At 43.8% G+C, this 27,128-nt stretch overlaps 1 protein-coding gene across 1 annotated transcript; it reads left to right on the forward strand.

The window, feature by feature from the left end:
* The first annotated feature begins 1,171 nt into the window (after nucleotides 1–1,171).
* Nucleotides 1,172–26,367, forward strand: pgk1 (phosphoglycerate kinase 1). The gene is made up of 11 exons (XM_084319970.1): nucleotides 1,172–1,342; nucleotides 9,700–9,750; nucleotides 10,097–10,252; nucleotides 11,231–11,375; nucleotides 14,106–14,209; nucleotides 14,623–14,742; nucleotides 21,164–21,278; nucleotides 21,748–21,927; nucleotides 23,130–23,307; nucleotides 24,060–24,158; nucleotides 25,542–26,367. The coding sequence occupies exons 1-11, from the start codon at nucleotides 1,278–1,280 to the stop codon at nucleotides 25,580–25,582; spliced, it is 1,254 nt and encodes a 417-aa protein (XP_084176096.1). The 5' UTR covers nucleotides 1,172–1,277; the 3' UTR covers nucleotides 25,583–26,367.
* The last annotated feature ends 761 nt before the right edge of the window (nucleotides 26,368–27,128 follow it).

Genomic DNA, 27,128 nt, shown 5'->3' on the forward strand with positions numbered 1-27,128 from the left:
AAACCATATAATGGCCACAGTTACAGTCTACATTGTATATAGTCCTGTATACTGTCCATATGTTACTTTATGTTTATAGTGTACTATATGTTACTTTATGTTTATATTAGATCTTGTTTTTTATATACACCGTGGGAAGGGGGGGAATGCAATTTCATGTCTCTGTATGTCTTGCACATTACGAGAGGTGACAATAAAGCTGACTTTGACTTTGACAACAGTCCTCAAAGCTTGAGATTCTCCCCTCTGTTGCAGAGTTTAAAAGCTTGATCTCCAACCGTTGTCAACCAAGTTGTACATGTTTTAATTGATTGCTATCCTTACTTGTCCTATTGTTATGATTTTATATGCTGTGTGATTTGATATGCCTTTTTTGTGCTTAACTCTGTATGTACACCTGACGTGACTGTAAATGAGGGAAACCTCAGTTTAAACCTTGAGTTTAAATAAAGGTTTGAAATTAAATGAAATATTGCATTGCAAGTTTGCAACTATAGATCATGCATTATTCTCCCAACGTTCTCTAGTGGTGTCAATGTCATTGCTTAAATAGAGACAGATGAACGGAAAGATGATGTCTTTTTCTGGATTTCTTTAGTATCACAAACAGTACTGTATTTGTGTAGCAGGTATATTACATTTGCAAATCTGGTATGTCATAAATGTATAGATGTAGGCGTAGCAGTACTGTCTATCTGTATGTCGTGTGTGTCATATAATGAATTGAAAATGGGGGACCCTGATGGAAACAAGACGAAAGGCTTTCTCAGGTCTGCATCCTCTTAACAATTGTATGTATTGAGCTGTACTGTACTTTTGCTATTTTGCTATAATTTATACAGTAAGAGCAAGATTCTTCATTCAACTAACGGCTGTCCGGAGACTAATTTATCGCAGTACTGTGCGTTTTGCAACCTGCCCAACCCAGTTGTACTGGGTCTGGATGTAGGGACTGTGCTGAGGGAAACGGTGAGAGCCGAGTTCCCACAATCAGACATTTCAAACAGGCCGAGGACCATTGAATGCAACATTCATGCTGGAGCAAGGCTATTGTGTGACGTCATCATAACAGGCACCAATCTAACCCCATAGTGGCACAGTCTCGCTACAAGCTTTCCACCAATGAACTGCGGATGGGCGTGTGGTGTCCCGCCCACTCGCAGTGCCTTCTCACTGCGCTAAGGTCATCTTCATTCGGGAACAACCATCCGCCTGCAGTTGAAGGTAGAGACAAGAAGAAACACAGCAAAGCAGGTGCAGCAGAAACAACGGTCAAAATGTCTCTTTCTACAAAACTCACCCTGGACAAGGTGGAAGTCAAGGGGAAGCGTGTCATCATGAGGTGAGCGTTTGTAGTCTAACCTTGTCGACAACCCGTCCTCATTCATTCATTCCTGACTGCCTGACTCCAGAAACGAGATTACAGATTCGAGCCGAACTGGCTACAAAGTTAACTACAATAATGCGTTTGATTCGAAACATATTTTAACTTATTTTATGATGAAATGTAACAGGAAAACCCTAGTGCTGCAACAGTGTCGTTTCATTCAGAGCAGGAAGTGGAACTGGACGAGTCTCCACCATGTTACTACAGTTACGTGCCTCCAAGTGGAGGCTGCATGGATGCGAGCAGCGAGCAGCATCTCCAACGTTAAACCTGTCGGGTCCCAGTTATTTTAATGTGAATGACATGAACACCGTGGCCCACACGAGACACGAGCCTATACTACCCATACGAAACAAGTTAATACATATTTTGAGTTTAATATAATGTATATGGACATTGTTTATATATCATGCAGCAGCTTTGATTTGGTCCCCCCCCGCCCACTATTGTTTCCAGCTTTAATTCGCACGATGGGCCTACATTTTAATGCCAACTATGAAGTGCACTTGAAATTGACACTCTTGAAATGTCAGAGGGTCATTTTTTAGACCTCCGCTTGAACACTACTGCCATTAGCACACTCTCTTTACCACCGTTGGAGATCTAATATAATTCCCATTGATTTAGCCTTTATATTTAATGGTGGTCACAGTTTATCAACAATTTCTACTATATCACTCACTACACCACCTGTAATCTGTCAAACTTGAATTATTTGTAATGCATAATATAGTAGTGTATTTGCTTGATGTGCTGCAGGGAAACAATCAAACTCTTACAACACATCATGCAGCCCTGGGCCTGTCATAGCATGCTCCATCTTCCTTTGTTGAGGAGAGCGGAGGAGTAGTAGGCCATGTCAGTGCCTGTCTAGAATCGGAATCAAACGGGGCAGAAGGTTGCTACGGGAGAGCTAGTAGCGGCAGACAGCATGCCTGTACGTTAATGCCAAGCAAGCAGTGCAAAAATGCTTCCGCATTCGTCACCGCACGCTAGTGCGGTAAAGCGCCCTTCTTTGCCCTTCTTTTCAGACAAATGCTACCGTGCGTGCACCGGCGGCGGCGTGCTCGCTCAGGTGCGTGCGTGCGCCGGCGTGCTCGCGCGAGGTGCCCGCGCATGCGACACGAGCGGAGCTCAATATATATAAGTCACCGCCCCTTATTCAGTATCTAGCAAATAGCTCAATTGGCAAGGACACATGGCTGTGGATCCTATGGCTTGTTTGCTGGCGAGTTCGAATCCGTGCGCCGGCGTGCTCGCGCGAGGTGCCCGCGCATGCGACACGAGCGGAGCTCAATATATATAAGTCACCGCCCCTTATTCAGTATCTAGCAAATAGCTCAATTGGCAAGGACACATGGCTGTGGATCCTATGGCTTGTTTGCTGGCGAGTTCGAATCCCATCGAAAATATTTTTTAACGTGATTTTTTTTTAACGTGTATTCTTTCGCCGATTAAGGTTAGGCATTGTTTCGGAGTTGGTTAAGGTTAGAACGGTTAAGTTTAGGCGCTGTTAAGGAGCTGGTTAAGGTTAGAGTTTGTCAAAGAGAATGGCAATATAATTTCTAAGGTTAAGGTTAAGGTTAGGCATTGTTTCGGAGTTGGTTAAGGTTAGAACGGTTAAGTTTAGGCGTTGTTAAGGAGCTGGTTAAGGTTAGAGTTTGTCAAAGAGAATGGCAATAGACAGCCTATTTCCGCGCGACCTGGGCGCTGGGCGGCGGAAAATGAAAGGCGCATTACTGCATGCCACTACGGTAAATTTTTGCACTGCTTGCTTGGCATAAAGCTACACGCAGACAGCATAGCTTGGTGTCGCTCTGTGCCCAGAATCTGCCAATTATCCAAACACTAAAGCAGCAGCAATGGCCCTAACATGTTTCCTGGACATGAATCCCCTCACCACACCTCCAACCATTCATCCTTCTTGCTGAACACTCGTCATTGGCATCCTGTAAGGGTGGCTGTGGTTCGGAACCCAATATTCACTGAACACTGTGACCTCTTTTTTTACTTCTAATTTTTACTATGTTTTTATTTCATACTTATCTTGTCATGCACAGTCTCTGGAGCGCAACAGTAAGAAGCATTTTGTACAAAAGTATTCTGTACTTCTGTATGACAACTATTAAAGAAACTTGAAACTTGAAACGTGGGCCCGCTTCCCATGGAGGATGCAGATGATAAGAATAGCAATATATTTTTCAATGGGCCTATTCTGTAAGGTCTCTGTAGCCTGGTTGCGTCTATATTTATCACAGCCGAAGAGTGCGTCGCGTTTCTCTGATTGGCCATGACGCCCATGTGACCGCGGCAGCGCGAGAGAGCGGCAGTGCGGAAATAGGCTGCATCCTCCACGTCAAGAAAGACAGACAGGCATTCTCTGTGACAAACCCTAACCTTAACCGACTCCGAAATAATGCCTAACCTTAACTTAACCCTAACCTTAACCAACTCCGAAATAATGCCTAACCTTAACCTTAACCAACTCCGAAAGAATGCCTAACCTTAACCCTCCCTAACCTTAACTTAACCCTAACCTTAACCAACTCCGAAATAATGCCTAACCTTAACTTAACCCTAACCTTAACCAACTCCGAAAGAATGCCTAAACTTAACCAGCGGAAGAATGCATGTTTATAGCGAAAGATGATAAACGTAAAAAAGAAGAGAAAAAAGAAATTGAAGTGATTCGAACTTGTGACAAACCGCAACGCAGGCTCCACAGCACGGCGGCGTACCAGTTGAGCTAAGCGTTGATGGAAAAACATCAGGGATTACAGCTACATAATGCCGCAAGCTCTGCCGCTCCGCTCTGCGGCTGCCGCAGGGCGTGTCGCAGCCAATCAGGGAAAACGCGGAAGCACTCGGCAGCACTCTTCGGCTCCAATTAAAGAATAGGCAGCCTGGTTCATGGGAAGCATGTGACTCACTCACTGCTGGTGCCTGGAGCAGTAATATGCTTCTTAAGGTCGGAACGGGGCACATTTTTGGCGAGTCTAGTTGTCATTTCTGTATACTCCCTCTCTGTGGTCGCCTTAGTTGAACATTCTGGCAGGTGACGTCAATTCTGCACGACCTGACCCGGCTCATCATAGGTTAGTTGGCAAGTAAAATGTCCCCCTCATCATTCTAATAGTAGAATCATGGTTGCAAGCTGTAATTATGTCCGTGTGTTTGCTTTAACCAGTGTTCAGTTGTTATGTAATCTCCTCTCTAGCCATCACCAGGATTCCTCTGGCATTAGCCTACGCAGTGCTGCCTCTCTGGTTTTAGGCGTGGACAATGGATTGGTGTTGATATGGCAGTAGGGTGTGTACTGCAGTCGATGTGCCTCGGCCGCGCATCAAGTGGCCCTCAGGACAGAGAATGACGGGAGGGGCAGTGGAGTTATGTAATCGACTGGAGTGCGAGGGATGCATGCAGCATGTTCAATTCATATATATGACACATGCATTGATGTGTGTGTTCATGTGTAAGGCCTCAATGTTTCTCATCACATGTGTTCCCTTTTGAACTAATATTTTATTTTCCCCCAATTTTGTCATTATGCCAATTTCCTCCTGTTGGTCTGGGGAGGGTGTACTGTAGACTACCACACCACATGCCTCCTCCGCTACATGTGGAGTCACAAGCCGCTTCTTTTCACCAGACAGCTAGGAGTTTCACTGGGAGAGAGTAACGCACATGGAGATTCACGCTATCTCCCCCAGATCCCCTCCCTGCTGAACCGACCAATAGGAGTCACTATTGCAACGACCAGGACTCATACCATCAACGACTTCCCACCCGCGAACACTGACAATTGTGTTCGTTGGAACGTCTAACCAAGTTATATACGTTTTATAGTAGTGGAGGCAGAGGGAATTGCAGTAAATACTGGCTCCATAATGAAATGCACAGTGAGGCTTTCAGTTTGATGGGCAGAAAAAACCCTGTGTCATATTTTGTCTGAGGACAACTACCAGTAGGGGGACCCTGCCACTGATGGTATGGAACACTTTGTACAAGTCCACAAGTGCAGCATTTTTGCAGCATCTTGTACTGTATGCGTGTGTTTGCATTAAGCTTGCATTGTGTGTGTGTGTAGGAGACATACATACTGTAGTCATGGCATTAGGCCTACAGTAGTACTCAGCCTCTCTGTCATGAGTGTTCAAATCTTGTCAACATACAGCAGTTTCTTCCAGAGCTCTCCTGTCAATCAGTAACCCCAGGGACAGTGGGACGGGCTGCCAGATTGGATGTCATTGGTTTGTGATGGGGGTGGAATACCACAGCCATAACGGTCTTATCAGTGGTGTGTTGTAAAGCTATTGTGATGATGGGCCTTTTAAATCCCCAGAGACCCAATAATTCCCAGCACTTGTGTGGAAATTAGACTACTATTAGTCCTCTGCACTGCAGTCTATGCGTGAGGTGTTGCATTAATTCTAAGTTAACCGACCTATTCTACTTCATTTTGAGGTTCTGGAATAGGCTTGCCTTAGTTTTGATAACATTAGGAAAAACGGAAGAACAAGTTAGGCTAAGCCTAGCATGCGTGAATCACAATACATTTTTTTTTTTTTGATCAAATTTTTTTATTATTATTCACATGAAACAAGACAACACATTAACCACAATCACAGTACATAGAACTTCACAAGAAAATAACAAAAACAATAATAATAATACAGACTAACAATTATACAGACAAGAGAAAAGAAAACAGAGTTCAACCTACTAAATTTTAATTCCAAGGGGTACTATCTAATAAATGGTCTTTCCCAGTGTTCAGCCCCGATTCCCGGCCGTGTGACCCTATATTAATAAAACGTACATCTCCAATCCACCACAAGGACTATTTTTTGAGAACACGACCCGAAAACAGAGCAATGAACCTTCATGAAAAAACAACCTGTAGAGGTGTTCCATACTCACAGAGACCGTGTAAAAGTGGCCAAACAGTGAAGAAATAGTTAAATAGCTGCCCCCCCATAATATCCCCAGCTAAACTCAAGATGACAAGACAAAAGACAAGACAGACAAAACATTTCCTCCTCCCCCTCCCAAGAGACCGCCGGACTCACCCGAACACGCACCTCAACCCCGCTCAGCCGCACACTGCGGTCTTTACCTTCTCAGCTGCTGCGAACCATAGGTCAATTCCAGCCTGCCCCACCCCAATCACCCGGGCTGTGGATATCTCAAGATAAATCACATCCAATAGAGTTAGGGACCAGTTAATCATTGTAAGCTTCTCAGGCTCCTTCCATCTCATTGCTATTAGCTTCTTCGCTGCTGTGACGCCCGCTAGGACAACCCTTTTCAGTTGTACGGACGCGGGTAGTGTCGTTATATCGTTCAGGAGTAGCGTAACAGCTGTGAATGGGATAGTTAAGCCACACAGATCTGAAAGTTTGTCCGTTATTGACCTCCAGAAGCGGGCCACTGGTGGGCAATCCCAATACATATGCATATAAGTGCCAGTGGCCTTTTGAGAGCACAAAGTGCACCGAGAGTCGGTTATCAGTCCCATAGCATATAGCTTCCTAGGTGTAAGATAGGTCCTATGAATATAATTAAAATTAATTTGCTGGTGATTGGGGTTGCGGGAAGATAATGCCACATTTGCCCAAACATCATCCCAGTCAAACTCGGGGTCCAACTCCGGGATATCCACACGCCAGATTGTATCCAATGATACATTTTTATACGTGGATTGAATTAAGAGCGTATAAAAGTCGGAGACAAACCCTCTGGATGTCGTCCTGTCCACTATGAGCCTGAGGAAGGGGTGTGGGTGCAAGGCTTGAGCCCACGGTACGCCATGCGCCCTCAGTGCTGACCTTAGTTGAAGGTAAAGAAAGAAGGACTCGCCGGGAAGATCATAAAATTCTCTTAAGTCCTGAAACGCACGGAGGCCGTTCTTATCATAAATATCCTCCAGAGTATGCACTCCCCTCCTTTGCCATTGAGGAATATTAACCGGCTTGTGTCCAACAAGTAATTGCTGGTTATTAAAAATTGGAGAGTCCAGGTGCCAAGGGCATTTAACCCCACACAACCTCTGTACATTGCGCCACGTTTGGATCACGTGAGTTATGATCGGTCCATACCTCAGCCGGCATTTCGAAATAGAGACAGTGGAGTACACTACATCCTGCAATCTTAGCGGAGATACCGCCGCCGCTTCTAAGGAGCGCCACGATACAGCCTCTACAGGGTCTAGCCAGCACATCAGAGGTCTCAGTGAAAAGGACCAGAAATAAAGTTTAAAATCAGAGATTGCGAGGCCCCCCATCTTGTTTTCTACGTTGAGTAGTAGCCCTTTTGATTCTCGGGCGTTTGTTATTCCAGATAAACTTAGATACCATCGATTGTACCTTGCGCCAGTGGTCTATTGGAGGGTGCAGGGGGAGCATTGAGCTAATAAAATTTATCCTAGGCAGGATGTTCATTTTGATTATGGAAGCCCGGGCTTGTAAGGAGTTAGCAAGGGACGACCACCTGTCTAGATCCTGGCGTATTTTATCATAAGTACCCGTAAAGTTGTACTTAGTAGTTTGGTTCAGCGTGGGGAATATCTCTATGCCCAAGTATTTAAAATGTTCTACTATGGGGATATCCGCTGGTAGTCGTACCGCCTTGGCCAGTTCATTAAGAGGTAGGCAGGCTGATTTGTTCCAGTTAATCTTAAAACCTGACAATTTACCAAAGTCGTCGATTATCCTCAATAATTTTGTGGCCGACCGGGAGGGGTCGTCCATGAAAATCAGCAGGTCATCCGCATAGAGAGCAATTTTGTGTGGAGTATTGTTGACCATTATGGGGACGATGTCCTCCGATTGCCTAATAAATTGGGCCAAAGGTTCGAGGGAAAGCGCGAACAGTCCCGGGCTCAGAGGGCAACCCTGTCTAGACGATCTGGAGACTGGAAAGAGTGTGGAACAGTTTTTGCCTGTCAGTATCATCGCAGACGGCGAGGCATACAGGACTTTAATCATATGAATAAAACTCTTTCCAAGACCCATGACCTCAAGTACCTTCCACAGGTATGACCACTCAAGTCTGTCAAACGCCTTCATGGCATCCAAAGACAGAACTGTGGATGGAGTTGTATTGTCTTTACTGTTATCGATTACATGCAACAGCCTCCTAAGATTATCTGCAGCCAGACGCCCCGGGATAAAACCAGTTTGATCGCAGTGTACCAATACAGACATAAATCTCTGCAGGCGACGGGCCAGCACCTTGGCAAACACCTTTAAATCGGCCCCGAGAAGACTCAAGGGTCTATAGCTACCACAATCATTGGGATCTTTGTCCTTCTTGAGAAGTAAAGAAATCAACGCCATATTGACATCTCTTGAGAACTCCCCTTGTTCGATAGCGTAATTGATCATATCGAGCATCAATGGACCCAGTTGGTCCCAGAAAGCTAAATACACTTCGGGTGGAATACCATCCCAGCCTGGTGCCTTACCCCTCTGCATTTCAACAATCGTCTCCCTCAATTCTACGAGAGTAATCGGTCTCCCCAGTTCCTTGGCCTCTTCCTCAGAAATGTGGGGTATCTCAAGCCCGCCAATGAACGATTCAAATTTAGAGTCATCAAGATTACCCTCTGAGCTATATAACTGAGAAACTCTTTAAAAGTGTCATTGATCTTTTTCGAATCAGTAGTGACTGCACCCTGGCTTGTCCTAATCGAGGGGATATCCGAGAAATTATCATTTGAGCGTATTTTCATTGCCAATAGATGGCTAGGTCTGGAGCCGTGAAAATAGTAATTTTGTCTTGTCCTATGTATCAAGAACTCAGACTGTTGCTTAAGTATGGAGTTTATTTCTTTTTTGACTATCTTACGTTGTGTGTTTAGTCGTTCATTATAGTTAGTTTGCAAGGATGCGTATAGGTCCGCATATAATGATTCCAGTCCTTCTAGCTTTTTTGACCGGGATTTTCGCAAATTGGAGGCAAATAGTGTGACATGACCCCTGATAAATCCTTTCAATGCGTTCCACAGGACCCTACGTGAATCACAATACCTTATACACACTCATAGAGACGACCCCCTTCTCTCAATCTAGTTTTTTTATATATGTCACCCTTCTCTCAATCTAGGGTTTTTTATATGTCAATGAGGAAATTGTGCCAGAGGCCCAGATGTCGCAAATAGTTTCATACAATGAAATAACTCTTTGTACATGTTTAATCACAGGCCTCTTAAACTACAGCCATTGACCATATTCACATGGCGGCCATTTTGCTCATGGTAATTTTTTATAGTTTTGCTCTATGACTCAATACATTTTGGTTTTCTCTTGCAGGGTGGACTTCAACGTTCCAATGAAGGACAAACTTATCACCAACAACCAGAGGTAACATTATTTACGTTTTCTTCTGCAATATCTCTTCAGGTCTTCTAACATTTTAAAAGTCTTAACATACTGCAAAACTATACCTTTTTCAAGCTATTTACAAACTATGGATTTATTGGGACATCTTTTCAATTCTGAATGCGTCTTGTCTATTGTCAGGACAGGAGACGTTGTGTTGTACATGCATTGTCATTAGTCATTGTCAGCTAAATGTTATTGTATTGGAGGTCATTTTTAACCGACCTCACCAGAGAAGAATACCTCAAGTTTTTTTTTTCTTTTCCCATTATGACTTGACGGATATATTTGACCTTTATTTTGTTTGAATCGATCTGTTGTGTGTCAGGATCAAGGCGGCGGTCCCCACCATCAAGCACTGTCTGGACCATGGGGCCAAGGCTGTGGTGCTGATGAGCCACCTGGGACGTCCTGACGGCACCCCCATGCCTGACAAATACTCCCTGGAGCCTGTGGCTGCTGAGCTCAAAACCCTGCTGGGAAAGTGAGTCTGACTGAATGAAATTCATAGTCGACTAACAGTCGTGGATTTTTGTCGACTACCCGATTAGTTGATTTAATCAAGGGATCTTTGTAATTTGTAAATCATACAGAAGAACTTCTTTTTTAAATGTAATACTTACCCAGAGATGTGATCATCATTTGGCAGGATATAACTCATTCAGCATGGAAAATGGTAATACAAAATTATAATTGACTAGCAGTGTCAGAAAGAATGGATATCACTGCCTAGTCTGGACCTAACTGGCCTCTTCCACTGAAGAGTTTGGGGATATAAATTCTCCAGCAAGTTGTGAATCTGTAAACCAATCAATCACCATGCTCATATTTAAATATACCCATTTCAAATAACCGCAAAATATCCATCTGGCTAGGCTTCCTAAATATTTCACCATGATGGGGAAGTTATTGTGTGATTTTTAGACAATCTCCAGCTATAGAGTCAAGGGACTCCCCCTAACAGCCAAGCATCTTGTGTACCTTAACCCTAACCTTAACCTCAGTGGACCTAACACCCCAACTTAACCACCCATTGGATATGGTACATAAGATGCCTGGTTTCTATTATTTTTCATTCCCATGGGACAATGGCCGTTGACAACAATTTTATAACTGTCAACATTTCTTTTAACAAAAAAAGTCCCTCTTGTCTGTCTTATCCTTCACTTCCGTCTCGTGTGTGATGAGTGAGAATGTTCATCCATTCTTTCCTTGCTTGTGGAATATGAGAGCGTCCTTCGGTTCTTTTCCTTTGTCCCATTACATGGGGTTTCTATAATTTATTTTTATTATACATTTATTTTGCAATGTGTCACTTTATGTTTTTGAGATTTATTTCATCACATGTCTCGAGGCTTTGCATGTCAACACATGCATACCGGTAGGCTGTTTTGAAGCTTAGATTTTGGACACAGTTTGTGAGATTCTTCCCTTAAACGAAGTGATCGGATTCATTCTCCAGGGAGGTCACCTTCCTGAAGGACTGTGTGGGTGCTGAGGTGGAGGCTGCCTGTGCCAACCCTGCCGCTGGCTCCGTCATCCTCCTGGAGAACCTCCGGTTCCACGTCGCAGAGGAGGGCAAGGGCAAGGACGCGTCTGGAAACAAGGTATGCACCGTCTCCACAGACACTGGGGAAGGCCAGAGGGACGATATCAGTCTGTCATAGGAATAAAACAAGTATTCAGTAAATAATCAATTCACAGCCGTCAGTTTCATCCAGCGGAATAGCATTTGAATTACTTTGATTCCACCGAATCATAGCACGTTTGTGTAATTTGAATGAGAATGCTGGTGCTATCTGCTGATCCAATACTGTCTACACACTAGGGCTGGGCATTGCCACTGATTTCCCAAATCATTTCCATTTTTCAAATGAAGATCGATTAGAATCAGGAAAATGGATTTTAGAATTGCATCTATAAATTTAGAAATAATAATAATTCCTGTAACTTATTTATTTACCAGTGAACAAAAATACACAAAGCAGATCCAGAGATTCAGTCAACAAATCTACAAGCTACGAGCTGTTAAATAAAATTTGACTTTAAAGGACGGATCCAGCACCAGCTGGCCTGTCTGCAGTACCGGACAAAAGTGCTGCATCACCGTCTGATGATGTCAGCAGCAGCAGCACAGCGACATCCTGTTCACATGGTGCATCTCTGACCTAAAAACTCCTACAGGATTGGATTATAATGTAGTTTTAGATCAGGGTGCAACAATAGCAACTATCGCATCATGTGAGGGACACGCCTACATTTTATACTTTACAAATTCCACAGGGGTTTAAGCAAATTTACAACAGAAAATGAAGTCACAAAGAATCCATATAAAACATGGACATTTTTATTTGACGGCCAATCGGCCATACCAGGCTGACACATTTAGCCAAAAGCCTTTCTCAGAGCATCATAACCTATGTTTTTTTGGTGTGCCGTCATTTTCATGTTTCCGTGATTCTTTGTGACTATTGCTTGTGGCAGAGCAGTCAGCCAGGAGGCTGTGAAGAGGAGCACCTGCTCCCCACTGACTACTTGCAATAGAACCCGGTCAGGAGGCTGTGTGGTTCCGTTCTGGAGTCTCGGAACCATGGGGCCTTCTGGCGAACCAGCCCACGTTCACAGCAGTTTAAGTGGAACCAAAGTTCCACCGCCCTCCATCATCGTGTGTTTCTCAGAAATGCAGGAGGAAGTAAACAACAGTGGCAAAATCTCCACTCTCTACGCTTCTCCTGGAACTCTGTTGATGCCCAAATCACCTGTTAATACTAATTTATCTTTAATGTTGCTGGTGTCCCCCTGGAACCCCTCACAAGGACGCCTGGGCGCCTCCAAATGCCAGCCACTGTTGTAAGTCATAGTGAAGTTCATAGGGCCATGTGATCTAACTGACCTTAACCACAGATCCAGGATCTGCACCACTATTCTATCTAGCCGTATGAACACCAGTCCAGAGCTTTTCTCTCCTGTAGTGGTTCTGCAGCAGCCCTGACCTGTTGACATTTGATGTGAAGGCTAGTGGGCTGTCCCGGGCTGGCCGTGTTGCTTTTCCTGTCCTGCGAGCCCTGTCTGGTATGCAGCGGGCTGAGTGAGGGACTGATAGGGTGGCTGAGTGAGGGACTGAGGAGGGGAGAGGAGGAGCCAGGGCAGCTGTCGACTGCTGTACAGTAAAGTGGGGAGTGACCTTTCTGAGGATCCCACAGCAGAAGGCTGGAGTTGGTCCTAGTCACACCGCAGTGTCTCTCATACATGGAATTATATGTGGCACTATATCAAAAAGGCAACAAGAACCTCGTATGACTCTGCACAGGTACAGTGTCGGTTGCATCTATTTTTAGCTGCAACCAGCATCTCTATAGGTCACGGGCAGTAGGTCCACCTAAATGTCCCCACCCTTTATCAGCCAAAGGTCCTGACCCCAAAACCACAACATGACTTATGCTGCCTGGAGCCCTGTGTGCCTGTGTGTGGGTTCAGCCCAAGTACATATAACCTTGCTGACCATAACTGGTGCCCAAGCCCTGATATTTAGATAGGTCAAGGTAGTTCAATGTCCTTTCTCTCACCTTCAGTCCAACAGTCGTGACCTTTGCCCTTAACCTGCAAAAGAGCAGCAGGAACTTGATCCACAGCGCATTGCCTGGCATTTGTGCAGGAACACACACACACTCTCACACATACTGAAATCACTAATGTACTTTACATTAAGCTACAGCAGATGGGGGGGGGGGGGGGGGTTCTCAGCCTGGGACATAATGTGAGGAATGTACTTCATACTTGCCCTGCTACCTGCAGTATATAATAATTCATTACATTTATATAGCGCTTTTCTAGACACTCAAAGTGCTCTCCACAATCTAGGGTGGAAATTGCCTCCTTCACCACCACTGGTAGCACCCAACCTTGGGCTACGCAGGCTCACTGGCTGCCATACACTGGCACCAGGCACACATCACACTACACAATGGCTGAACAGCTCAGGAGACGGGGATTGATATCAGCCAATTAAGGGGAGGGGATGATTAGGTGGCCTTGATGTCAGAGACCTGATTGGGAATTTGGCCAGGAACGTCGGGGAACCCCCTACTCTTTGCAATAAGCGCCCTGGGTTCTTTATATCCCAGAGATGGACCTGTGGCAGCTTACCATTTACACCTAGGGTTGGGAATTTATTTACATTGCTGTGCCAAACAGATACCGGTTCCTAAATGGTGCCAAAATCTATACTTTTCTTTATTTTTATTTTATAAACACTCGCCCGTATAGCCTAAGTTTCCATGGGAAACTGAAAGTGATCATTAGTCTTATTTTTTTTTCTATCCCTGTCTCTCTCTCAGACCAAAGCCACCCAGGAGCAGATTGACTCATTCAGGGCATCTCTGTCCAAGCTGGGAGACGTCTATGTCAACGATGCCTTTGGCACAGCACACAGAGGCCACAGGTGAGACACAGAGCCCACATGTGAGACACGGAGCCCACAGGTGAGAGACTGAACCCACAGGTGACAACAGGCAGCACTGGGAGAGAGCTGGCCATATTCCATATCCCCCCCACCCATATCACCTGATTGTACCAATGATTGTAAGAAAACAAATACACAGTCGGATACAAAACATGCTAAGCTTTTCACACATGCCTAATATATCTTCATATAATCAAGTGGTATCATGACTGTGTATTATGTGTGTGTGTTTTGTGTTACAACATTCCCTGTAACAAATAAAGACAACCGTAAATATGAACTTTTTATTGTGATCTTTACTTGCCCTTTTATATATTATTTCTCTATTTGCTCATTGTTTTCCTCTTCATCCTCTCTCCCTGTCTATTTGCTCCTATCCTCCTCTCCGTCAGCTCCATGGTTGGAGTGAACCTCCCCCAGAAGGCGGCTGGTTTCCTGATGAAGAAGGAGCTGGACTACTTTGCCATGGCCCTGGAGAAGCCACAGAGGCCCTTCCTGGCCATCCTGGGAGGGTAAGAACACTTTAACATGTCCACAGAGACTGTGTAGTGGTTAATATACCCCCACCTTTGTGACGACATGTACCCCTGCTGGCTAAGTATCAGAGGTGTGGCCCTGAGTCACAAATTTGATGAATTCAGACTCGACTCAAACAAAATTACAAAATACTTTCACACAATGACTCGTGACTTCACTCGGACTTGAGCCTTATGACTCCGGAAGCCCAAAATGTACAAAAGTGTGCCATAAAAAGTGTAAATGGAATCAAACTTAATTTCCCTACTTTGGATCAATTCGTCAACTGCCAATATAGTTGTGCGAGCAGAGAAGGAAGTTGTGCGTCGGTGTAGAATGATCTCAATTTAATAAACTACTACTCTGTTGGCTTTAAGATTTTGAAATGGCATTCAATTAGTAAGGAACGCATTAGAACTTGTTTAGGACTCGAAACCCAAAGTTTCAGACTTGCAAACTAACTTGCTTGAGACTTGCCTGTCTTGACTTGGGACTTGACTTGGGAATTGAGTGTAAAGACTTAGAGGTCCCACCTCTTTTAAGCATCAAATCCCACCAAAGCCTTCTCTCCTGTGTTTCCACCTACTCTTGCGTCTCAGCTTTCCTACCATCTCAACAAAGACAAAAATACTAAGGGTTGTGGGAAAATATTGTGCTGCGTTTGAATAAAATAAAAGCTAGATGTCAACCTGCACTGAAGGGCGATTAAATGTTTGAGCGAAGTTTAAATGAGGACCAGGGCAGTCTGCCATGTACTGTGTAGAATAGGGCGGGCTTACATGTATTGGTGTAGAATAGGGCAGTCTTACATGTATTGGTGTAGAATAGGGCAGTCTTGCATGTATTGGTGTAGAATAGAGCAGTCTGTATCGGTGTAGAATAGGGCCGTCTGTATTGGTGTGGAATAGTGCCGTCTGTATTGGTGTAGAATAGTGCCGTCTGTATTGGTGTGGAATAGTGCCGTCTGTATTGGTGTGGAATAGTGCCGTCTTTATTGGTGTGGAATAGTGCCGTCTGTATTGGTGTGGAATAGGGCCGTCTGTATTGGTGTAGAATAGGGCCGTCTGTATTGGTGTGGAATAGTGCCGTCTGTATTGGTGTAGAATAGTGCCGTCTGTATTGGTGTGGAATAGGGCCGTCTGTATTGGTGTAGAATAGGGCCGTCTGTATTGGTGTAGAATAGGGCCGTCTGTATTGGTGTGGAATAGTGCCGTCTGTATTGGTGTGGAATAGTGCCGTCTGTATTGGTGTGGAATAGTGCCGTCTGTATTGGTGTAGAATAGGGCCGTCTGTATTGGTGTGGAATAGTGCCGTCTGTATTGGTGTGGAATAGGGCCGTCTGTATTGGTGTGGAATAGGGCCGTCTGTATTGGTGTAGAATAGTGCCGTCTGTATTGGTGTAGAATAGGGCCGTCTGTATTGGTGTGGAATAGGGCCGTCTGTATTGGTGTAGAATAGGGCCGTCTGTATTGGTGTAGAATAGGGCCGTCTGTATTGGTGTAGAATAGGGCCGTCTGTATTGGTGTAGAATAGGGCCGTCTGAGATGTGTAAGTAATAGGGGTGGGACGATACATCGATCCAGATCGATACATCGATGTAATTATCAACAATCGAATCGGATCGATGCGATGTAATAAGATCGATTCATATCGATACTCTTATTTTGAAAATCCTGTGGCGAGTCTCATATCCGCCCAAGAACAACAGCAGTAGCTCCGTGTGTGTAGATGTTACAGCATAGCATTCTCCCTTTCTGTGTGTGTGTGTGTGCGCGCGTCTTTGGAAAGACCAGATGAGGTCAGAGGAGTTTGATGTTTAAATGTTATTTAAACATAAACAATATAATACATAATAAATGTAGGCCTATACATGATCATGCAACATCAACAAATTGTTGTAGGAACGGTTTGGGAGAGGGAGGTTGTGAGTTTTGAGTTCCAAAAAATGTAGCTTAAAGTTTAAAGCTCAATATATAAAAACGTGGCACTTTACAGTGAACAGGAGGTCTATTTGTATTAAAAACAATAGATTGATTTTCCTTTAAATGTCTGGAAGAGCTCAAAAATACAAATGTCAAATGATATTTTCATTACCTTTTTTTTGTTGATCTAAATGTTACTGATTGTGTTAAATGGGCATATGATATCATCTCATATCGATCGCAGGCACCTGAATCTAATCGTATCGTATTGTATCGTGAGAGACTTTGTGATATCGGCAAATATCGTATCGTTGTCCAAAGAATCTATATCGTATCGTATCATGATGAAACTGGTGATTCCCACCCCTAGTAAGTAAACACGAGAGCAAGCACCCTAGTGCTGTGATGCTGGAGTAGAGTGCTGCTTATTCCCAGCACCAAGTGTTCGTAGTCTGGAAGACCAGAATAAATAGTCTTTCCATATTTATATTGACAATTAATTAGGTCACTTTGTGGACCTTGTGTATTCTGCTGGTATAAACAGTTTACATTGTTTACACCATCTTTTATTTATAACTTCTAGATTACAGCTCTGGTGTATAACTGCAGTATATCAGTCACTGTCTTAACTTCTGAGGGCAGACTTTGTGTAATTTGCCTGCAGCGTCACATGGTAACTCTTATGGTTATCATGCTCCAGTCAAGTGCTCTAAGGACTCTTGATCTAAAACACACAGGTGGCTGTAGTGTCCAGGAATAGAGACTTTAAGCTTGTTACATACCGGTATGTTGTTTCCTATCCTGTAGTGTAACAGTGCTCTACTTACTTCAGTCTCTTTTCAGGCTCAATCCGGCATTTAAAATGTATTTGTTATATTCACATACATTCGGATTGATAGCCTTCTTCACTGATTGATTTATAGCTATTTTGAACATTCTTACCTCACCATGAATCAAAATATCAGTCTGTTATACTCTAATGTGTACAAGCAAATGTTTTGAAAAAATTAATTCAGTTTAAAACTCATATTTACCAGGAGCTCTGTCTCCATTGCTGTTGGTGGGGCTACCCATTTATTTGTATGTTTTGGATCACAGATTAGACCTTTTAATGCTGAACTCTTGCCTGGCAGAGATAGGACTTCTGTTTTGGGGGGGGGGGGGGGGGTCCAGACTATGTTTTAGCAGAACACTTCAGTCTTTTTTTTTTGGGCTTTCTGTATTTTTCACCCATCCCAATTTAGTCGTTATGCTCATTCCCTTCCTGGTCGTTGCGTGCATTTCCCCACTGTTGGCCTGAGTGTAGAACTACCACATGCCTCCTCCGATACATGTGGAGTTGCCAGCCGCTTCTTTTCACTTGGCGGCGAGGCGTTTCACTGGGGGAATGTAACGTGCAGGAGGTTCACGCCCGACCGACCAGTAGGAGTTGCAGTTTACGACCAGGACACATACCCCACCGGCTTCTCACCCACTAACACTGCCAATTGTGATGGTAGGGACGACTGACTAAGCCGGAGGTACCGCTGACAGCTGGATTCGATCCCAGAGTCTCTGCAGTGGTAGGCGAGTGCTTAGTCCGTTGCGCTACCCAGCCGCACCAGAACACTTAAAGTCTTGATTGTTTTGTTTTTTCCTCATAATTTCGCTGAGCTGTATTTAATTATTATATACTGACTTCATAATTACATCACGCATCCCAACTCTTTTAACACGATAACTCTCAAATCAAATGAATGTGTACAAGACTATGTATAGTTTTGAGATGTGTGCAAGATGATGGAAATCAACTTTTGTTGGTGAAGTGTTCCTTTAATCGGCCGGGGGCCCCTGGACAACACTAGGTGTGAGGTCATTTTAGAGAAGGTTTTAAGACTCTCTGCTATACACAAAGCTAAGGTACTATTGGCCACCTGTGGATGTTGTCCAGACCTATACAAGTTGGCCATATGATAAACGTACTCATTTACAAGGTCTACCTGAACGCACCATTATCCAGCACAGAAGATACTACACAAAAGCTTAACTAAAGCACATGTGAATGTTGTCCCCCGTGTCAGAGTCCATTTTTGCCCATACTGCACTGTGCATCCGTCACACCTGCTCCACGTCTAAGAGCACAGCCAATCGGATTTCTGTTTTTGCTCATTGTGTGGTTTTCAAATAATGAGTCTTTTAGTTTTCAGCTCTTTGGCCTCATTGCCAGAGTGAGAGTGTCTAGATGAGGAGTGGCTAATGATCAGCCAGCCTGCTGCTGGGACTGAGACACTGTTTTTTTTACTCATTCACTGAATGCATTAGACCAGGGAGGGAAACTTTCACATCATTGTATCAGCCAATTTTAAGTTATTTACCTGACTGTCTAGTAGAGTAGACACACTTTACAACCACAGACAAATTCCCCAGCTAATAGTTAATTTCCCACCCTGTGTTTGACAACAGCTGGTACAAAACTATGCACAATTTAGCAAATGGTCTCATGCCGCTCAGTCAATGTGCATGTCCTGTGTTGTGACTGAAGCTCTTTGTTTGTGGGCCAGGTTTTTTCACAGCTCAGCTATTTGGTCCTTTTGAGCATGTTGACTGCTGATGAATGACTGCTCAGCCATGGGTAGAGAGGAGCCAGGATTAACACTGAATTCATTTGATTAAAATATTATATGATATCTATAACAAAATGGCTCTCCTGATCTTGTTCTTTTTAATTAATTTATAAAAATTGATAAATAGCCTTATCAATTCAAGTTCAAGTTCCTTTTATTGCCACACGGCCAGGCCGGTGGAATTCAAGCACGGTGCAGGTGGTAGCTGCGACAATACCCACAGAAAACATAAAGGACACATGGAACAGTACAGTACAGAAAACATCACCTAGAACATATACATGACGGAACAGTACAGTACGAAAAACTATAGACGTCAGTTCAATGTAACATAGACCAGAGAAACATAACAGCAGGGGGTACATTTAGGAGGAGTTGGAGTTGAGCAATTGTATGGCCTTGGGGAAGAAACTATTATTTTTTTTAATGATCTTTTCCCCCCTCCTTTTTCCTCAGATTTTCTCCCATCCCAATGTTAGTCGTTATGCCAATTCCCAATCCCCTTCCTGGTCGCTGCGCACTTACCCCCCACAGTCGGTCTGGGAGAGTGGAGGCTACCACGTGCTTCCTCCGACACACGTCCAGCCAATCAACCGCTTCTTTTCACCTGGCAGCGCGGATTCTCACTGAGAGGGCGTAGCGTGTGGAAGGATCACACTATCCCACTTAGGTCCTATCCGCGCTTAGCAGGCGCCCCGACCGAACTGTAGGAGTCGCTGTTTACAACGACCCGGACCCACCCCGCCAGCTTCTCCCACCCTCTAATACTGCCAATTTTATTAGTGTGAACGGCCAGCCAAGCTGGTGACAACCCCGGAGCTGTGAGCTGGATTCGAACAGGCGAATCCAGCCGCTCCGGGGTTGGTGACGAACACAATCTCCGCTACGCCACCTGACCGCCCTGGAAGAATCTATTATTGAACCTTACAGTACGACTACCTAGTGACCTAAACCTCCTACCAGAGGGGAGGTGTTGGAAGAGGTGATGAGCTGGGTGCAGGGGGTCACTAATGATTTTGTTTGCGCGTGTGATGGTGTGATGTTTGTGTATAGAGTCCAAGGTGGGGAGTTTGCAGTTGATGATTTTGGATGCCCTTTTTATGATCCTATCTAGTCTGTGTAGTGTGTTTGGGTGTGTTGCCGTACCATACAGTGATGGATAATGATATAATGTTTTGTATTATGGCTGTGTAGAATTGTACCATTAAGTTCTTCCTGACCTTGTATTTCTTGAGTTGTCTGAGATGAAATAGTCTTTGATTGGCTGTTTTGAGTGGTGTGATGGTCCCAGTTTATTGCTGATGTATGTTCCTAGGTATTTGAATGTGTCTGTGGCTGAAATGGGTTGATTGTTGATGAGCATGGGTGTTTTAGTGGGTGTGGTTTGTCAATGATAAGTTCAACAGTCTTGCTTTCATTTAATGAGGTTGTGTTCTCTGCACCACGTTAGTGTCCGCTCCACCTCCAACCGGTAGTCATCCTCCTTGTTGTTGGAGATCAGCCCTAAGATGTTAGTGTCGTCCGCGTATTTCAGCGTCTTGACTGAGGGGGATGCTGATCAGAGGTTGTTTGTATAGAGGGAAAAAAGCCACGGGGAAAGAACACACTCCTGTGGTACCCCGATGTTGGTGGTCAGAGGGAGAGAGGTGTGGTTATTGTAGCGGACTACTCGTTTGCGGCCCTTCAGTGTGTCCAGCAGCCAGAAACGGAGGGAGGGGGCAATGTTCATGTTGGCCAGGGTTTGAAACAGTATGAGGGGGTCGATGGTGTTGAAGGCACTGCTGAAGTCAATGAAAAGTATCCGTGCATAGCTGTTTTTGGTCTCTAAATTAGCTGTGTCTTTGACTCTGTTTTAATATATTTTTTGTGGTCTTACTTATTCTCTCTCTCAGTGCAAAGGTGAAAGATAAGATCCAGCTGATCAACAACATGTTGGACCAGGTCAATGAGATGATCATCGGTGGTGGCATGGCATTCACCTTCCTTAAGGTCCTCAACAATATGGAGGTGAGGAAGAGGAGTATCACTGTTAAATCAAGCCTATTTTACACCAGTCTGATACCACTTGCTGTACTGTAAACAGGGTGCAGGGCTGCAATATAACTAACATTAGCCCAGTACTGGCTCTTAGAGCTGTTTTTACTTGGGTGCAGTATATAATATAGTTACTGAAATACTTACTAGGGCTTTTTTAATATACTTTTTACTTGATTTATGTCCTTGTGTATTCTGTCTTGTCCAAATGTGCTCTTTTTGAAATAACGTTTTATGTCAAATTGTACTCCGATGTTAACTGCAAGAGTAAGTCATATTTCAAGGGTGGGTTAATTCTTTTGCACAAATAAAGAGGTGGGTTTAAGCTCCACTACTGATCCTTGGCATGAACTGATACATACAATACTAATGTCAGTATTTGCCTTCTCTCCTTTCCTCTCTTCTTCCCCCTTGCCTTCTCTCCTTTCCTTCTGTCGGTCAGATCGGCAACTCCCTGTACGACGACGAGGGCGCCAAGATAGTCAAGGACCTGATGGCCAAGGCAGAGAAGAACGGCGTGAAGATCACCCTGCCCGTCGACTTCATCACCGCAGACGGGTTCGACGAGAAGGCAACTACCGGCACTGCCACCGTGGCTGCAGGCATCCCCGCTGGCTGGATGGTGAGCTGAGAACACCATAGCTCTATGAGCTTTGTACGCATTACATAACTTGTCCAAACTAATCATTGCAATTGACCATTGGCTTTGCATTGGTGTGGGGAGTTTGGGGGCTGTATATACATTTTGAATACACACACACACGTATAATCTTGAAGGATATAGTTGCCGGTTTAAAATGCAGTTCCACTTTAATGCAGTTCCATTTACAATCAATAAGCCATTTACAGCTTCGAATACACTAAGGAGTAAATAATTTTGAGTGTAAAACATTTATTCGATCAGGGAACGTAACTTAATCAACCCTTTAAACTCTTAACTGGCGCCCAGAAAAGTGGCAATTTTTAAACTTGAACTTGAGGACTGCATACTTATTTTGAAAAGCGTATCTTTATACTTATAGCACATGTATAAGCCTGGTCTCTTTTGAAAGTTAACATTCTGGAGTTTCTGATACAATAAAGAGAGATCACTTTTAGTGCTAATGAAATAGAGTAACATAGGTCTGAACTTGAGTTGTAGAAAAACTTTTTACTGAAGTTTTTCTGTAGTAGTTGCAATATCCAAATATAGTATTTCCCAAAAAATTGTGTAGTAGATGTCCAAATTTCTTATAAATTCGTTCAGAAATTAGTTATTAGGAGCGATTTCGGTAAACTGGAGAGAAATAAAAAGCTCTCCAGTAAACCATTTCCTCATTGACCTCAATTCATTCGGCTTTTTTTTCTCTTCCTATTTTCGCTCGTGACTTTTCACCTAGATCCCTGATTCACATATCCCTACGTGGGGTATCAGTGGAAAGCCACACTCATTGGCTACAACCCTGTCCATCATTTTCGAGATTGCCAAATGATTTGACGGAGCTAGAGCCCCGGGAGTTGGGGGTGGTAATCGAGAGGGAAAAAAAGCTCTGCCGTGTACTTTGGCACACGCCTCGCATATCGACAGGCAACAAATAGGGCTTTACTTGTATAATATATATATTATGTAGACCCGAGCCGCTAGAGGTGGGCAAAGTGGCGCGTCGCGCCGGTGGGCAAATCGTCCTCAAGAGGTCCCAGGGCCGGGTCGGTGCCAAACCCCATTGCATTACGAGTACTACAGTCATTTCAGATGGGCTCGTATGAAATCTCAAATCAAAATGTCTCCCTCTTCGTCTCTCCCCTCTTTCTTCATCTCTCTTCTTTCATCCACCGTCCTCTCAGGGTTTGGACTGTGGAGCAGAGAGCTCCAAGGCCTTCACTGATGCAGTGGGCAGGGCCAAGCAGATTGTGTGGAACGGACCCGTCGGCGTGTTTGAGTGGGAACACTTTGCCCATGGAACAAAGGACCTGATGGACAAAGTCGTTGAGGTCACAAAGACCGGCTGCATCACAATCATCGGTGAGACAGAGATGGAAGGCTGCATGATTAGAGACGTTATAACTCCTGTGAATATTATATTCCATAGTTCAGTTTGTAGTTCTTGAGTGCTAGAACATCAACATGGTGTTCAGGGACCACCCAGGGGTCCTTGATGGGTTTCCAGGTGGTCCCCCAGAAAAATGGGCAATAGTTTAATTTCAGTTTTATTTGCTCCACTGTTATTTAATTTAAACTATAGAATTCGGGACTTCTATAACTAATCATATCTTAACAACAAATCAAATGTCTAAGAATAGGAATACTGACCTAGGATCAGGCTGCTGAGGTCAGATGACCATATATACCGACTATGAGTGGTCTCGGATCAGCACTCTTACTTTGAGATGCTTGATGCAACAGACCTGGTGATGAATGAGCTGCAGACCACTGCTTCATCCTTACCCTCTCAGTTTTACAGGTTATTAATCTTGAGTGATGGAGACACTGATTACTGGTTATATTGTTATTTATCTAATGTCTCACATGACTAGATGCATGTTGATGTCTATGTAAATTCTTGAATGTATTTGGAGGTAATGTTACATTTAGCCGACATTATGCAAGGCCTGTAACAACTGGACATATTCCCATGTGATTTAGTGGACTAGATCACTGTTCATGGCAGGCCTATCTTATGTTGGCCAACTCTTGAGCCTGCTATGGAATTAATTTTTTTATTTTATTTTTTAACCTTACTAATCATGCAACTTGTGTGTCCCTGTATTGTCCAGGTGGGGGCGACACAGCCACCTGTTGTGCCAAGTGGAACACAGAGGACAAGGTCAGCCATGTCAGCACAGGAGGCGGAGCCAGCCTGGAACTGCTGGAAGGTAAGTGGAACAGAGCTCTGAGGTGCCCGCCCCCTGACTGGGCTTTCAAACCAGATGTGGTGTTGAGAAGGGAGCGGCTGTTGACATCCATTGAAGACTATATATCGCTCACTCTCTGCGTCTCATTTTGAAATACTAGTTAAGAGTCTGGAAAGATTATCTCCATGCTTGTGTCCTCTGGCGATTATTAAGAGTAGCCAGAATGACTTTATTGTATACACTATGATTGCTTGGGAAAAGGCAAACTCTTGTAATGGAAGTTATTCTGTAACATGGAAGTTTCAGTTGAAATGTTTGGGCTCTGGATCGGTACATTTAGTTTAAAAGCATATTCTAGACTTGGTTTTTATTTACGATCGAATAAGTATATGAATTACATGTATAGTAATATAAGATATTCCTTTATTGATCCCCTTGGGGAAATTCAGGCATCATAGCAGCATGTGGGAGAGGGTACACGTATGGGCATGGTAGTAGACATAAATACAGGCAATAAAATGATAGTACAGTAAGGTTCAATTAGGCAGTGTAAACAATATAATTAACTCTGAATATATGCATATGAGCAAGTATGCAGTGTGATCAAAGGTGCAGATGAGGGTCTGTATGCCCCATCAGTTATATTATGCCAATTTACATGGTTGTATTGACATCTGTTATATTTTATGTATTTATTTATGTTGATTTCTGTTTGTATACAGCCATGCCTGCCATTGGGTTTATGGCATCAGTTCCCATTGCTCACCAGTAGGTGACTTACGTGGCTACTTAGTGGATAATGGGACTGATGACAGCCAGGTGTGTTTTGGTTACCGACAGAGAGCCAACAGTTTTTGACCGTCGCCGTCATACGTCGCCATTGTTTGGTGAATTTGTTTTGTTTGTAGATAGTAATGTGTTGTTGTACAAGGTAGTATCGTTCACTTTATATATTATATGCAAATTGTGCATCAATTATTGTTTAGTGTAAATAAACCCCATTTTGGGGGGTTATTGCAACGGACCTTGTGGACATTCTATCTTTGGATCAGACGCGTCAACTATTATGTTCTAGTCGGTATCGGCCTCCAGGGCTTTATAGATTTATTGTTTTTGTTCAAATAAAGTTAGGCCCTTTATATTATACATTACAATAAATATGGTCAATAACACTAGAATCTAAATATATACCAACTATGAGTAAGTAAAGTATACAGTATACACACGGGTGCAGTATACATAAGGTACCCTAACTGGCATGATATACATTGTAGTCCTTTTTATAATATGTTTTTATTTAATTACTTTGCTCAGGCTCTGCTAATGTAAACACCTTTAGTATAGAGTTGATAGAATCTATAGACTAATAGAGTTGTAACTGTCTCCCCCTCTCTCTGTCCTCAGGTAAAGTCCTGCCTGGCGTGGAAGCTCTAAGCAGCGCCTAAACCTCTTAATCACCCAGGAGGGTGGTGGAGGAGGGAGGTAGTTGCCGGCACAAACTTTCCCCCCAACCGGCAAGAGTTTATGGACTGTCATCTACCTACCTCCCCCTCCCCGGAGAAACCGCCCCACTTCTCCTCCTTCTCCCCTACGCTTGGCTTATTACCAACGCCCCACCACCACACACTCGCCACCAGGGAGTCCAGATGACCTGTTGTACCAATGGCTAAGACTGCAGAGACTTCTCTCACTCCGGCTCCATCCCCTGCCTCAGCTCACATCACTGAAGAGGGACGTGTGCAGCCTTCGCGCTCCTCCCCTCGTGCACTTACTTTGGGTTTTTGCTGTGTTTCTTTGTGGAGATGAGAGGACATCATGTAGTAGCCGTTCAAGGGAGTTTTGTCTTCGGAGTTACCTGTATTAAGCAGATTTGTGTGTGTGCGTGAGTATACAAGTGTGGATAATTATAACGTCACTCTTGTATTACTGTAGCTAGCCTGGGAGAACTATCGCGACACCCTTCTATAGTGTAATTAAAAGCTGTTCTATGTGGTGCATCTCTGTCTAGATGTTCTATTTTCTATTGGACCTTGTTGTCACGCTGCACCACCGTGGTCTCTCCATCACACACACCCTGCCCGCTCAGTCATCCGTTGTGGCTTGTAAAATAGTTGTGTTTTTTCCCCATGGTCCAAAAATGGGAGGGTCTCTGAGTGGTCGGGCTACTGTGTAAGTCATGTTGACCTGAGCAGATTGTTCAGTGAAATAAAGACGGTTGGTGTTAAACTGATCTCGGTCCTTCTTGTGCTCATTTTATCGTCTCGTCTCCAATTGGATCTTTTAAACCTCCAGTCTGGAATCCCCCCCCCCCCCCGGTAAAATCACATTCTTTGACAGTTTGATCTGTAGATGGGAAATGTTATTTCATTTGGGGACCTATGGTAATAGTAGAAGACATAAATACAGGCAATACAATTATAGTACAGTAAAAATGGGCAGTGTAAACAATATAATTAACTCTGAATATATGTATATGAGCCAGTAGGCAGTGTGATCAAAGGTGCAGGCTATCAAGGAGGCCTAATTACATTTGTATCTAACATTATTGTTAGTCACTTTTCCCTTAGTGGAGGCTCACAGGCGTGGCACTTTGATTCATGTTTAGAGAATCTGCCCTCATGTTTCATATCTGGTCTAAAAGCGTGGTATGTCATGGGGGAAGGACTCTACAGATGACAACATCATTGTGGAGTAGGAAATGCGTCTAGGGGTCCAAAATTCTGAACTTACCCTTTAATGTGTGCAGAACATGTCTGGGTTTTGGGGCTATGGATGTAGGTCTGCTTATCAGGCCACCATATTATGTCATGACAACTAACAGTTTTTATACAATGTACCATGTCTGATAATAATGTATTTATTATGCATATTAGCCTGTGGGGAAATCTGTATATTCACACACTTAAGAGTTTGCTTTCTAGATGGAAATTATACTTTCTGAAAACCTTAACCCATTGTAAATCAGTATATACTACAGACGTAGGTCTGTTT

This window comes from Notolepis coatsorum (assembly GCF_963971535.1).
Source record: "Notolepis coatsorum genome assembly, chromosome: 8".
In the NCBI taxonomy this organism is placed as follows: domain Eukaryota; kingdom Metazoa; phylum Chordata; class Actinopteri; order Aulopiformes; family Paralepididae; genus Notolepis; species Notolepis coatsorum.